At 39.5% G+C, this 13,413-nt stretch overlaps 1 protein-coding gene across 1 annotated transcript; it reads right to left on the minus strand.

Annotated features, from left to right (window-relative positions):
• Positions 1 to 1,260: 1,260 nt before the first annotated feature.
• On the minus strand, positions 1,261 to 13,008 carry prom2 (prominin 2). Its single transcript, XM_012920374.4, has 24 exons — positions 12,790 to 13,008; positions 11,634 to 11,945; positions 10,493 to 10,557; positions 9,922 to 10,127; positions 9,630 to 9,750; positions 9,138 to 9,201; positions 8,925 to 9,014; positions 7,003 to 7,199; positions 6,495 to 6,569; positions 5,906 to 5,969; positions 5,640 to 5,796; positions 5,401 to 5,553; positions 5,198 to 5,321; positions 5,025 to 5,113; positions 4,362 to 4,446; positions 4,084 to 4,227; positions 3,927 to 3,995; positions 3,749 to 3,841; positions 3,582 to 3,635; positions 3,371 to 3,451; positions 2,689 to 2,757; positions 2,485 to 2,574; positions 2,234 to 2,346; positions 1,261 to 2,128 (listed from the first exon to the last, which is right to left on the minus strand). Exons 2-24 carry the CDS (start codon positions 11,866 to 11,868, stop codon positions 2,080 to 2,082), a joined length of 2,487 nt encoding a protein of 828 aa, XP_012775828.1. The 5' UTR covers positions 11,869 to 11,945; positions 12,790 to 13,008; the 3' UTR covers positions 1,261 to 2,079.
• Between the last annotated feature and the right edge of the window lie 405 nt (positions 13,009 to 13,413).

A 13,413-nucleotide genomic window follows, 5' to 3' on the forward strand; every position in this document is an offset into this window, starting at 1 on the left:
TCCACAGGATATTTTGTTACAGATGTCTTGAGGATAATCAGGATGTTTTCTGCAAATGTGAGATGTACCTTCATGTTAAACTGTGTAGATGCTGCTCTTAGTTCTTTTGTGATCTCCTGGATGATTTGCTGATAAGCTTTTGAAGTAATTTTGGTAAGCCGGACACTCCTGGCAAGGTTCACCACTATTCCAAGTTTCCTCCATTTGGGGACACACTGCGATTTCCTGGATTCCCAAAGTCTCGGAAACAGGTTTGTAATTCTTTCAAGATCGATACGTCAGTGACTTTGTTTCTCAACTGTTTTTTTCTCAGCATGATGTGTTACATTTTTGTTGATCGTTTAGCCTTTTTACTTTGTGATTATAGTTAGTGACATTGCACTTAGCTTCCAAAAAAATGTGGTTAATCACAGTTAATCTGTGATTTCACGTGAGAGGCATTTAATTTTTTACACAACACCAGGTAGGTTTGAATAATTTCTTTCCCGTAATGAATGAAATCCTCGTTTATAACTGCATTTTCTATTTACTCCAGTTATTTTTTGTTAATATTAGATTTTGTTTGATCTGAAACATACAAGTGTGGCAAATATGCAAAGAAAAAAGAAGAAAGAAAACAGGAAGTGGCCAATATTCTCATTTTCCACATGGCCTTTAGATGAACTAAGTTTGACACCCATACAGTGTTGCTGTATGGGGGCAGGGATAGCTCAGTAGGTAAAGTGGTCACCCCATGATCGGAAGGTTGGCGGTTCGAATCCACTTAACGGCTACCCTGAGGTACCCCTGAGCAAGGTACCGTCCCTACACACTGCTCCCCGGGCGCCTGCTTAGTGGGCTGCCCACTGCTTCACTGAGTGAATGGGTCAAATGCAGAGAAAAACAAGTAATTTCCCCATGGGGATCAATAAAGTATCCATTATTATCATTATTATTATTAATATTTCCTGTTGCTTGGTGTTACTTCATTGCAGTCACACTGTTTCACTCCCCTAAACCTCAGTCCAGGTGCCAAAAAAACTTCCTGTTCTTAAAAAAAGCCTCAATAAAGCAGTTTCTAACATCTTCAAATGAAAGTTAAACCATGGCATTTTAGTTTTCAGCCAATTAAAACCAGTTTCATTGATGGTAATCCATCCTGTGTCACACAAGTGAGTAGATGTCTGCGAATGGTCACAAGACACACCAGTCATCAACCTAAACAATCCACAATGCTATATAATCAGTGGGTCTGTGTAAATATGATCAGATCATATCATCTGTTGTTTTGTTTTTTAATTGTTTGTGAAGAGAGTCAAATAAGTCAGCATGAACATAAAGACCAGTAAAAAGAAAAAGGAAAAAGAAAAGAGAACTTGTTAAACTAGCAGTTTATAGAAACATTAGCTATGGTTGAATCATGTTCGAGCAGAACAGATGATATAAAGTGCTGTGTAGCAACAGTATCGATTACAAATCCATAAATCTACATCTATCTATAAATCAGCATAAATTCAAAACATCTCTCAAAATCAGTTCACAGCAACATAATGTTAACAAAACAAAAAATGTAGTGGTTCTGTGTAGTTAGCAAAAACACAAGTGTTGTGGTTTTAATTTTCAGCATTAGTTCAGTTACAATTTATAACTGAGTTAGAAATGATTAGGCACACGTTAGAGTCACATTCATGGAGCTGCACACCAGCATTCATGCAAATGTATAAAGCAGCTCTGTTCACATATGAAATGCATATGAAACCTGTATAAAAACTTGAAAAACTTATAAAAACTCTAATTGTAATACAGGACTTTAAATTTGCTATGATAAAACCAATCCCTGCAGTTTCCCTTATGCCCTGTGTACCCCTGAGTTATTTTAAAGATGCCGTGTGAAACATTATTGTATGTGCAGTGTAGGACATTTCATAAGTTGCTTTTGAGTTTCCACCTCGTGGTGAAAACTGGATTTTTCAGACTTTTCATCAGAGTGACAATATGCCACATCTGTGCCTGAGTGCACCATATGTTTTTAGTTTGTAAGGCAAAGCAACATTTGCGCCTGCAGTCTTTTAAAGCAGCTCTGCGAGAATGCCATCTTTCTCATTGTTTCATCTGCGCCCGCGGGATCTGGTTCACGGTAATGTGGTTTCTGAAAAGAGACATGAAGAGTCAAAGTCAGACACATACAACCACCGTCAAATTAATCTGTCACGTCATTTTGACCCGTGCATTTTCTTTGCTTTTTTTTTCTTACTCAAAGAAATCCGATTCCTTCATTCTCCTGTAGTACTTGGCCAGCTTGATAGAAAAGATGATGCCGGGGATGAAGAACATTATGCACCATCCCAAACTGAACCAGAAGGCATTCTGAAGAGAGAACAGGCAGCTTAAGACCATGCAGGCTTCATACAAATACAAACAAAAACAGCAAATGAAAGTTTAGTTATGTTAAATTTATATTCCTCTTCAGGGTGTATTTTGCTAGGTGGAAGATGTGATCCTCACCAGAGATTCCACCATGTATGCACAGACAATGACATCAACAGAGTCTAAAGCTCCTGCCACCGGCCCACAGCGGCCCACCTGCTGCGTGATCTGAGGGAAGATTGCATACAGATTACTAACACTAGAAAAGGTAAGCTCCGGCACCTGTACAAGCACAGGGCATTTATTTCAACAAGTACAGGCAAAGATTGGGTTAGACTTTACCATGAGTTTGGCCCAGTCAGTGTAAGCAATGAAGTAATGCAGCTGACAGTCCAGAAATGTTTTGCTTTCCTAGGTGGGCACAAAAAAATGGGGTCAGTTCCTTGTGTTTTCTCCCTTCTTTACACTGACAGGTCATGAGGGATCAGTGGGTCCATCATACTGTGATGGAAATATCCCTGAACGGTTTTTTTTCTTCAGAATTTGTCCTCAGTGTAGAAGGGCAGAATTTAAACTGACTGCGACAGGTAGTTTAGGGAAGACAGCTGATATTTACAGATAATAGATGATAATTATAACAGTGTCAGCCTTATCTCTTAAACTGAAGGCCAGTGTCGCTTATTTACTCAGGTAGGAAGCAAATGTGGTTTCTGCAGGGCTAGTTTGGGCTATTTTTTTAAACCTTCTTCTATGACACAGTGAAAGCAACCGTTTTTGTTTTTAAGGCTCCTAAGACAACTTTCACATGACAAAAGACGGCGCTTAGAAATAATCTTCAAGGCAACGAGTTGCTATGTCCACCCTAACCCATGTGGTTGTGGAACTAGTAAGAACATTGCTTCCACTACAAGCAGCACATCAATACTCACTGCACCTCCTCCCCCCCTGTTGCCAGTGGCTAAATAACTGACCGACCACATGGAGCACTTTTCTTCCAGCTCATGTGACTCGTGCCTCTACTCACATTCTTTACAATCCGAGTTGCATTTGTTTTGAGAAAGTCTTGTGCTGCTTGCACATTGCTCAGCACCTCCTCCACCGTTCCCTGAAAGAGCCAAAAAGGCAAGCATGAGAAAAAATAAATACATGAAAAATAAATTTAAAACAAATAAGAGGATGAGAATGAAAAAATAGAGAGAATGAGTTCTGCGTTTGACTGCTCAGGGCATACTCACATTGACTTTGTCTGTAGTGGTTTGAAGGCCCTTGAGGCTTGAATTCACATTTGTCTATGGGCAAAAGCAGTCGAGTTCTCTTTTTAAATTCCGATAACCAACAAAAGAATAAAACAACTCCCAGAATAAGGAGATAAGGAGAGAAAGAAAGGAAGAACAGAACTTACCAGCTGTGGCTTGATATTTGTGTCTATGTCAGCCTGGATCATCCTGACAATATTAGCCTCATTTTTGAATTGTTGTTTAATATCAGGATCAGGCTACAAACAGGCCAGAGGTTGGTTTGGTTAGGACATAAATCAAAGTCACATTAGTTTGTAATAAAGTGTAAAAGATTCCACTCACTTGAGCATCAGCTAAACTATTGAGGTTATTTGCTGTTGTATTCAGATTGATGCTGGAAATGGCGTTCATCTGAGGGAGATAAGTAATAAGATTACTTTAACATGTACACACACAATCATCTAATGACAGTTAGTGATCCACACAAAAAAAGGCATACCTGCTGCATGATAGCAGTGAAATCAAATTTTTTAGCTTCAGTGGAGATATCTTGTAATTGGTTTTTAATGTCATCACTCAGAAAAGCGACCGAGGGCAGAGAGATATTTGTGTTCTCAAAGTCCTGTTGGACACTTCCTGTGTACTGCGGGTGACCAGGGAGAGAGAGAAAAAATGTATTTCATCATTTTGATCCAGTCAGCATAACAAAACAATCTGGTATGCTTAATTCACATAGGGTTGTCTTCATTTGTTTGAAAGGGTGGCAAGGAAGCTCACTTTTGACACGTTTAGCAGGTTGCCAAGGTCTATGATTTGGGACAAATTGAGTGCTGTCCACAGAGCCTGGTTTTCCTCACAGTTTCTGAAAAAAAAATTGCTAATCAGAATGAAAGTTTTAAAGAAGCACATTTGAATTCATTTTCCTAAACAGAGAGATATGTTTGGGGGACCGGGCTAAATGTGTAGTACTGCCAACGACACGTTATTTTGACTCTGTACACAACTACTGTGTTTAAATAAAACAGTCAATATGTGATTGAAGCGCCACAGGGTTTTAAAAATGATTTTCATGAATTACGCCCATTTAAAGTTTCCCATTTTGAGTCACGGTGCTATTACGACTGGTAATACCTCAGATTTTCTGGAGTAGGAGCTGAGTATTTTTAGAACAGCATCAATAACATTAGTGTCACTAACTCATTGTTTTAAGTGCACAGACTCTACTGTAACTCTGATATTATGACATTAGAAGGAAATTTACTGTATTTCAAAATTTTGCTTATTGTGCATTATTCATATATCCCAAAGTTTTTCTCAAGATCCACAGTTTGCAGTTTTTACTGACTCCAATCATTTCATAATGGTTTTTTTTTTTTTAGCTCTATTGCTTAAGCATTTTTTTAAAAACTACATGGAACATGTATATCTGGCATTACATACCTGTAGATATCAGAGATACTGATGTTCATTTTCATTCCTGAAGACAAAGTTATTTGCGGCAATGGAATCAAGCCAGAACTATCAACTAACTGTGAACAGAAGAGAAGAGCATACATATATATACATACACTGTACATGTATCTGCAGGTACATGTGTGAGTGTATATCGCTACCTTTAGCAGTTGTCCATTGTTCCAGGGTCGGCAGACCAGTGTGTAAACATTTTCACCCACCAAGAAAAGTATTATCACTACAATCATGAACAGCCAGGAGAAGAGGAAGCTGAAACCTGCACTCCTGCAAATACATCCAGGTCAGAGGTCAGAGAAGAACCAGGCCCCTCGGCATGAAACCAACATTCAAAGCCAGTACTCACATCATGAGGAAGATGCCTCCACAGTTCGCTGTGCAGGAGCGCTTCATAGGGTCTTCTTTTGGTTTCAGACCCAGAGGGCCCAGGACCAAACCCAGGACGTTGCACACCACAACCAGGAGGACCACACAGCATAGGGTCACACACACGCTCCATCTGAAGAAGTATGCACACATGATGACTGAGTCGTGGGTATTTCTGCCACTGATTACACAGCAAGTTTGCACTTCAGGGGTTCTTGCCTGATAAACTCGGCGTTGTTGATTTGTGGCAAGATATTCTTGATTTCAGTTTGTGTCGTGTTCAGTGTCCTAGACACATCCGTCAGCGCAGATACAGGGAAGTAATTTTTAAACTGACTGATTTGTGCTTGTATGCTGTCCAGCTGTTTGGTGCTGCCTAATAAAACACACAAGCTCAGTAATGCACACAAACACATGCAGTACACATATTTAAAAAATGAAGTTAGTTCAGAAAGTTTGTTACAACAGCCGCAGCATTTACTCACTTTGAACTATATTGTTGGTTTCATTGTTCACCGTCTGGGGGATGTTTTGGAAATACTCCTCCACCTGAGTTATCATGTAAATAGTTTAAATATATTGTTAACATGCCTCCATTAAAAATGATGTGAATATTGAATTTGCCTTTCTTTCAGTGAAAAAGTCAATCTTCAAAATCCTCAAAACTACAGCCTTTGCATGTGCTTGCATGTGAAGATCTAGTGTCTGTATAGTGTCTGTAAGGCACCCTCTGGCTTCTTTTCCTTTTGTGCGCAATATATGAAACACTCAGCTGAGCAAATGCCCCAAATTCTTGTTTCTATTGGTCACGCAAATGTACATCACAGCACCCCAGCACTGCCCTTTGCTCAATGCAACAGCAAGTCTTTCATCGCATGGCGCAAACCATAGGAAATAATAGGCATAACAATGTATCTGAAGGCCCCTTTATCCTATTTCACTGTTTCAAGACTCCCTTGTGAGCCTTCAAAGACCAGACAATACCAGTGTGCCTGTGTGCTGGGAACACTGACATTTCTCATGAGAAAAACAGATGTGTTCTCTGAGGCTGTTCTGTCTGCAGATGTCACTCACCTTGTTGATTTGGGATGTGAGATCAGCTTGGTTGGCTTTATCCACTGCGGACTGAAACTTGCTCAAGCCGCGAGTCTAGAGAGAACAATGACAGACACAAACAACAAACCTTTTTTTTTTTATCAGCAACAACATGTCAGACCTCAAACTAACACAAGGTGGCAGCAAACTGCAGCAAAACCAACATTTGTGTCATGGAGCAGATGGACAGAGGACAGATCAGCTGTTCAGACAAAGTCATAAATGATCATGTGCCACATTGTCTCAGGCTGACATCAGACAGTGTTTGATTGCATAAAATGATTCTTCCTGGTTCTTCATTATAATATATTATAAAACCCACTATTCTTTGTCTGTAGATAAGTCGAACCTGACTCATGTTTTCCTTGAATGACATTCAGAAGCTGTTTCTTTTTTTTGCCTTTGTCAATCAGAACCAATTCATCCATTCAGAAAGAAACAACAAAGCAGGAATGAGTCATCTTGTTAACACAAACTCTGTACTTACATCAATGGTGGTATCCACTGTTAGTGACTGTAGTACTTGGCTTAGTGTGGTACAGTTCTGGCATCTTGAATCGGATAAAGTCTGATTGATGCTGTTTTTCACAGCAGTGATATTGGCCTGGACGCGGTCTGCGCTGGACTGCAGCTGGACCAAAGACGAGTTCAACGTCTTCAGTTGACGGCTGGTGTTTTGAATCTCTGCTCGTATGAATCAAATACACAAATATTAGTCTCTATGTGTGTGTTTATACACTACATAAATATTCATCTAAGGCTGTTTATATAGGGGGGGGGTGTCCCTGCTACCTTCCTTTGAATGTAAAAGCTATATAAGAAGCTAAAATTCATGGGAAATTCTCACATAAGCCAAGTCAATGAACAACAGGAACATTTGTTTACCCACCCTCTTTTTACAATCCTGCACTAAGCCTGCTCTCTGTTACTTTAAGAGTGGATGTGCTCTGTAAAGAAGTGTGTCAACAAATGATTCAGCTGCTTTTGCTAAAAAGAAATGCTGAAATTCCCATAGTGAAAAGGTGGATCCTTAAAAGAGAATATTCCGGTGTCTAGACTAATATACTAAAATTAAACGATTGTAAATTAATAAACAAACATATCTAGGTTCCTTATACTATTCAGAGCCTCCGTGTCTCTGAGCTGACATCCTGGAAATGTTTTTAATACAAAGAGTCTGATCAAATGAGCTGCTGAGAACCGGAATGTCCACAGCTTAGGTTTCAGCTTTATAGGATAACCCTTCACCACTGCTGCTTGTTGAAAGCCACAGGAGATTTTGATGTAGATGCTTTAGATAAACTATAAAGGTTTCTAACAAAGAATGAGCTGACTGAGGAACACTCCAGACACTATTATATACTGTATACTGTGTCCCAAATATGATTATTTACTAGTTTTGAAGCTTTTTTAACCCAAACTGTCAGCAGACGCACATCATTAGAGTTCATATAAGGGTTAGAAAGCAGTATGATTGGGAAATCCACAGCTTTTAACCTATAATCTCTGAGTCTAAAAAGTGAAGTTAGTAAGGAAGTGCCTTGAGCCAGAATTCTAATGACCAGCAGGGGGCGATGTTTCTCGTTTCAAAAAGAAGTGAGATTGTGTGAAATCTTATGAGAAAACTTTCCAGATTCCTAATTCCTTGCAAAAATGTGAGAAGTCTTACATAATATTTGATATTTTTTTGTTCAACCAATTTAGAGTTAATAGGCCAGATTTTTTTTTAATTGTATGCAGGGTACGCTTTTGGGTGTGGCTCCCTCGCGACTGTCCAAGTTTCAAAATGTCAGCCTGTAAATCAGTATGTAACCAGAATTATTATATTTTTGTGTTATCTAATTAGTTTTTATTTTGATTTCCTTTTGAATTTTTGTTTTTCACTTTCTTTGGTGTCAGTTAGTTTCCAGGGCATCTTTCTCCTTTTTTATTAGTTTCGGTGTTAGCTTTAATCTTTTGAATTATTTCTCTATGAGGGGCATGTGTCAGGGTTAAGCTTTAGGAAAATCAGTACAAGTATTACAATAAAAACCTTTTAAAAGCTAGTTTCACAGCTAGTTTTAGTTTTTAGTTTAGTTTTGTTTCACTATAACAACCTTATATGTAACATAATTCTTTTAGCTAGTCAAAGCATTGCACTTGCACTGTTATTTCTGTACTTCTGTGTCTGTTTTTTTCTTAGCTAAAAAAAAGAAACTAAAAAAGCTAACTAAGTAAATAAAGCAAATGCAAAGGTTTAAGGGAAAACTAGATAAAAGGGATGCCAAGGTGAAAAGCATTTACAGTAAACTGTACACTGTGTTTTTTGGTGGGGGTGGCTTTGTTATTGCCAATCTCATGACAGGTATCTACATTTGAACTTTCATTAACACGCTGATGCAGGACTCAGCATGCAGATATGGCTCATACCTTGATCCAGAAGTTTAACGGAGCGCAACGCTCTGTGCAGGGTACCGTTGAATTTACTCTGGATCGCTGATCCCAACTGGATTCCGATGTCTAAGACAGAAAAACATGTTTTGAAATGGTTAAACATGTGACAAGGGTGGGAAATGTATTGCAGCAGTTTGGTTGTACAATAGTTGTTCCTCTGCTCCTTCATTGTTAGTTCCTTTTTCCTACCTTTCAGGTTTTTTTTAACCTCATCCACAGTTTTGTTGCTCTTGTCCACAACACTGTTAATTTGCTGGAAATGGAGTAAAAACGAACTATTTCAGACTGTGTACTTAAGATATGGTTCACAACACAACAAACAGAGATGACTGATTACATTGGCTGATCATACATAGCAGCTTTTGCAAGTGACGAACAACAAACAGCCCCATTTTCCATCCAACCTTTTCCCAGTCTCTTGTAACTTCAGATAAGTATATTGACAATGTGGAAAACGGAGTCGGTATTTAATCAGTGGTCTGACTTCAAAACTGAGGTCTGTTTGCATCTCACACAAAAGCTGCAGAGGGATTGCAGGAGAGCAGCACTTACTGTGAATAATCCGTAACAGGAACTAACAAAACAGTTTACGGTTAAGAATAAAGTTCAAGAGCAGTTAGTCAGCCGGTACCAATAAATGCTGTCACAATGCATTTCCACATTTCAGAAATGTTCTCTTGCCTCAGGCACATTGGTGAAGAAGGTGTTAATATTTTCAATAGTGTTTATCAGCTCCCCTGGACCCTTGTCCACGCTCACTTTGAAGGCTTCGTTACTTCTGAACATGCAGACATTCCCAGCTCTGCAAAACACATACAGACACAAACACAATTAAATTTATGTCACCAACGTATTGTTGATCTGAGCGATGCAGTGAGCCGTGTGCATTCAAGCTGTCTTCACTGCTAATTTCAGATAACACATCATCATTACGCTGGTCAAAACCTCCCAAGAGCAGCCTACACACACTCACAAGATAATGATGGTGGTGGCGAATGCACACCAGTAGAGTGTTTTCCTGCAGCGGTGAATGGAGGATGACTGCTCCTGGTACATCTTCCCACCGCAGTTGCCACAGCAGCGGCAGCAGGCCAGGAAGAATCCAACTATGGGCATGAGGACGATGTACAGGATCCCGATGGCAATACACACCAAGAAACCCACTTTGTGCACCAGGATCTGAACACGTAACATGCCCACACACATACAAACGATATGTATTAGCGTTAAGGTGTCACAAATATCAGTTTCAAAGCCAAGACGGCAGAACTGCAGCAGTTCTTTGTGGCCAGCTGTGACGTCAAATACCTGTGAGACATCAGTACACTGTGGATTTACTTTACTGTGGTGACAGTCCACAATCAAGTGGATCAAAGAGCTTTAGTACATTTAATGGACTGGAACAAAACACAAAGGGATTTTTTTTGAGACAGTCTCATATAACAGCCGTCAGAGCTCTAATGACGGAGTGGCCTTTTCTATTATTATTAGCACAAAGTTCCTGTTTACGGTAAAATATGTGGAAATCATGTACACTGCCTTACTTCTTTGATGGTTGCTTGATCTGGCAGCCCACGTTGGAACTCTTTGACTACCGTGACCACCAAATCTGGAAAGAAATTAAAGAGAAACATTTTTTTTTTTTAGTACATGAGTGGCCGATACAAATCTATGCTGCTGGTTTCTGTCCTAGTCATCCACACAATTTGTACAAAGGCTAGAAGGACAATATGTCTTTCGCTCTGCACACGCGTTTATTCTTTCTCATTGTAAAAGTGGAAACCTGACACCTTGCATCTTGCCGTGACCAGGAAACCAGTCTAGCTTTCAGGAAACATTAGATACCAAAAACAACAATACAAAACCTATCATTTAATGTCTGACAGGGACAACAGCAGGCACAGGTGACTGAGAAGACATGTCGATCAGGAGACCAGATAAATGTTAAATGTCCTTTAGTATGTTGAAATGAATTTGCATTTTATAAAACATTTGCCAATTGATAACCACTGGCTTAATCGCTTTTTCCTAAGTAAGAACCCTGTTCAGCATTTTATCCTTATCGTAACATTAAGTTATTATTTTTTTATGAAACGCTGTTTGTTTAAGCCCTGGTGACCTCATGAGGATGGAAAAATCAGCGGACTCTTTATAAATGATTAAAGTGGTCATTGTGCGAAATCTACTCAATAAACATATCTAATACTAATACTGATAATCGTCGCTTTTAAATTCAGTCTGAACTGGTGAAAGGCAGGCTTTCGTGTAAACGTGCCTTCTTTTCATAAATCAATACTACATAGAAATTATTACAGAGGTTTATGGAGCAATTGGACAGACAATAGATGTGACACACACACGTCTGAGCCAGGATACGGGACCTTACAAACAACAGAGCACCTAAAGGTTAAATATTCACTCTGCAAAATGCAAGAATGCCCATTAACTTCTTACTGATTAACCAATTCCATCATGTTTTTGTCTAGTTTCTTTGTAGCACGGAGCAGGAGTGCAGGGTATTAGTGTGTCACCTTTAACCAAACAGGGAAATTTTGCGACATGCAGAACATGAAAGCCAAAGGATTTTATTGTGATTTGAATATTTCCTGTCTGCTCTGTGCGTGTGTAGCTCGACATGTTGCTACATGAAGAAGTAAGGCAGTAAAGGTCGGTGGTGATACTGACCTGAAGAAAAGGCGTTTGGCTCAACTGTGTGGAGAAAGGATTGGACTATTGCTGACATAAAGCCTGTTTTTGAATTATTTTTGGCTGTATTGTGGTAGTGAGGCTGGGTAAAATTCTGTGGGGCCACATCTGCTTTACAGCTAGTTTGAGAAAGGACAGGCTGGGTCAGGCTGAGCCCGAGCAGCACCACTCCTACTACTCCGCACAAGTTCCTCATGTTCCCGTATAACCCCATGTTTGCAGGTGAAAGCAGTCGGAGAAGGCAGGTCCACAGAGAGCTCAACTCATGGCGCAAGCTCTTCCTTGAAGCATCTGAAAACAACACAATGAAACTGATAAAACCATGGTGCATCCGCACAAGGCAGAAAAATTAGAGACTGAAGAAGAGACGCATAAAGCCACAGACTGAGTCACACAGACAAAGAAACAACAGAACAGTTTGTTACAGCCAGGAAATGGGAAAGCAAAAAAACACTGCTGGCATTTTGTAAAATGGGAAATCTGAATACAGCGCATGTAGGTCTCTGATAAGAACAGTGCCCTTTAGGATTCTGTGTTATTCTATACTTATCGAGAGACCCTCAATTGTGACCCAAAGGAGTGACCTTCATAATCACAGGAAAAGTTGGTAAAAATTAGATGAAGCCTGAATACTTTCATGGAATCGGTCCCTGCTATGTTTATAGTGTAAACACACAAATAGGTATGTGACTCATGTACCTGTATCCTTGCTGTTTAACCCTAAACCATGTTTGTCATTCATAGCAGGAGACAGTAAAAAGGAATAAGCGGAATAAAAACAATTTTCAATGCATGAAACTCACATGCAACACTTGAATATGACTGTAATGTTTGTGAAGGTGGAGCTCTTTTAAGCAAATTATATTATCGTGATAATACAAAGTTCTCTTTTCCCGTTCTAAAATGCGTCACTTTTATCAGTCTGCTGATATTTGCCTTACATACTGACACTCAGCTGGGAAGAGTTTGAGCATGTCCTCCACGTCTAAACAGCAGCTGAGGTAAGAATGTGAACAAAGTGCGGTCAAAGTGAAGAGAGTAAAAATCATGAAGTAACAGAAGCGTAAAGTGAAGCCGAGTGTGAAAGCAGAAGACAAAGAGAGATCATTTGGATCTTGTCATTTGGAAAACATACCTTTCTTGGCTTGAGCGTTGAAGGACCGAGGAGCTGCTCTAGTCTCTGGTGAATTAGTAGGAGACTCTCCAATCCCACAAAAGAAATGTAATATGCTCAGTCTTGTTATCAAGTGGACTGTGTGCTGACTTGCAGAGAACTGCCACTGAGAAGAGAGGGAGGTAAAATTATAGACTGAAGGAGGGATAAAGGGAGGGTCGACGCGTGGTGTGTCAGGGGGAAGGAGGAGTCATAATAGGGGTAAACAAAATAGATTTTACTAATTTTGTTTCCTGTATTCTCAAATGCATGTAAGGGATGTCAGACTTGTTTGTTTTGGAAATGTTTTCTTAACATGTATAGTTGTAGTTAAATTTGTGGCGCCTAGACAGGCGAAAAACTAAAGAAACCAACAAAACAAAATTGTTTTCAAGAAAATGTGTTAAAATTAGGAAATTATTTATCACAGAAAGTCATCGTCGACCCAAGTTCACTCCCAAGTGAATCAGTTCACATCTGCAATATGAAACGCAAGGTGTGGCTTTAATGGAAGCAAGGGCAAAGCCCAAACATGTAGGGGAAGATGGAAAGGACATGCTTGGGATAAGAAAGAAAAATGACTAAAGCCTGCCAAAAAATTCTCCA

The sequence above is a fragment of the Maylandia zebra genome, linkage group LG13, assembly GCF_041146795.1.
Source record: "Maylandia zebra isolate NMK-2024a linkage group LG13, Mzebra_GT3a, whole genome shotgun sequence".
Classification (NCBI taxonomy): Eukaryota; Metazoa; Chordata; class Actinopteri; order Cichliformes; family Cichlidae; genus Maylandia; species Maylandia zebra.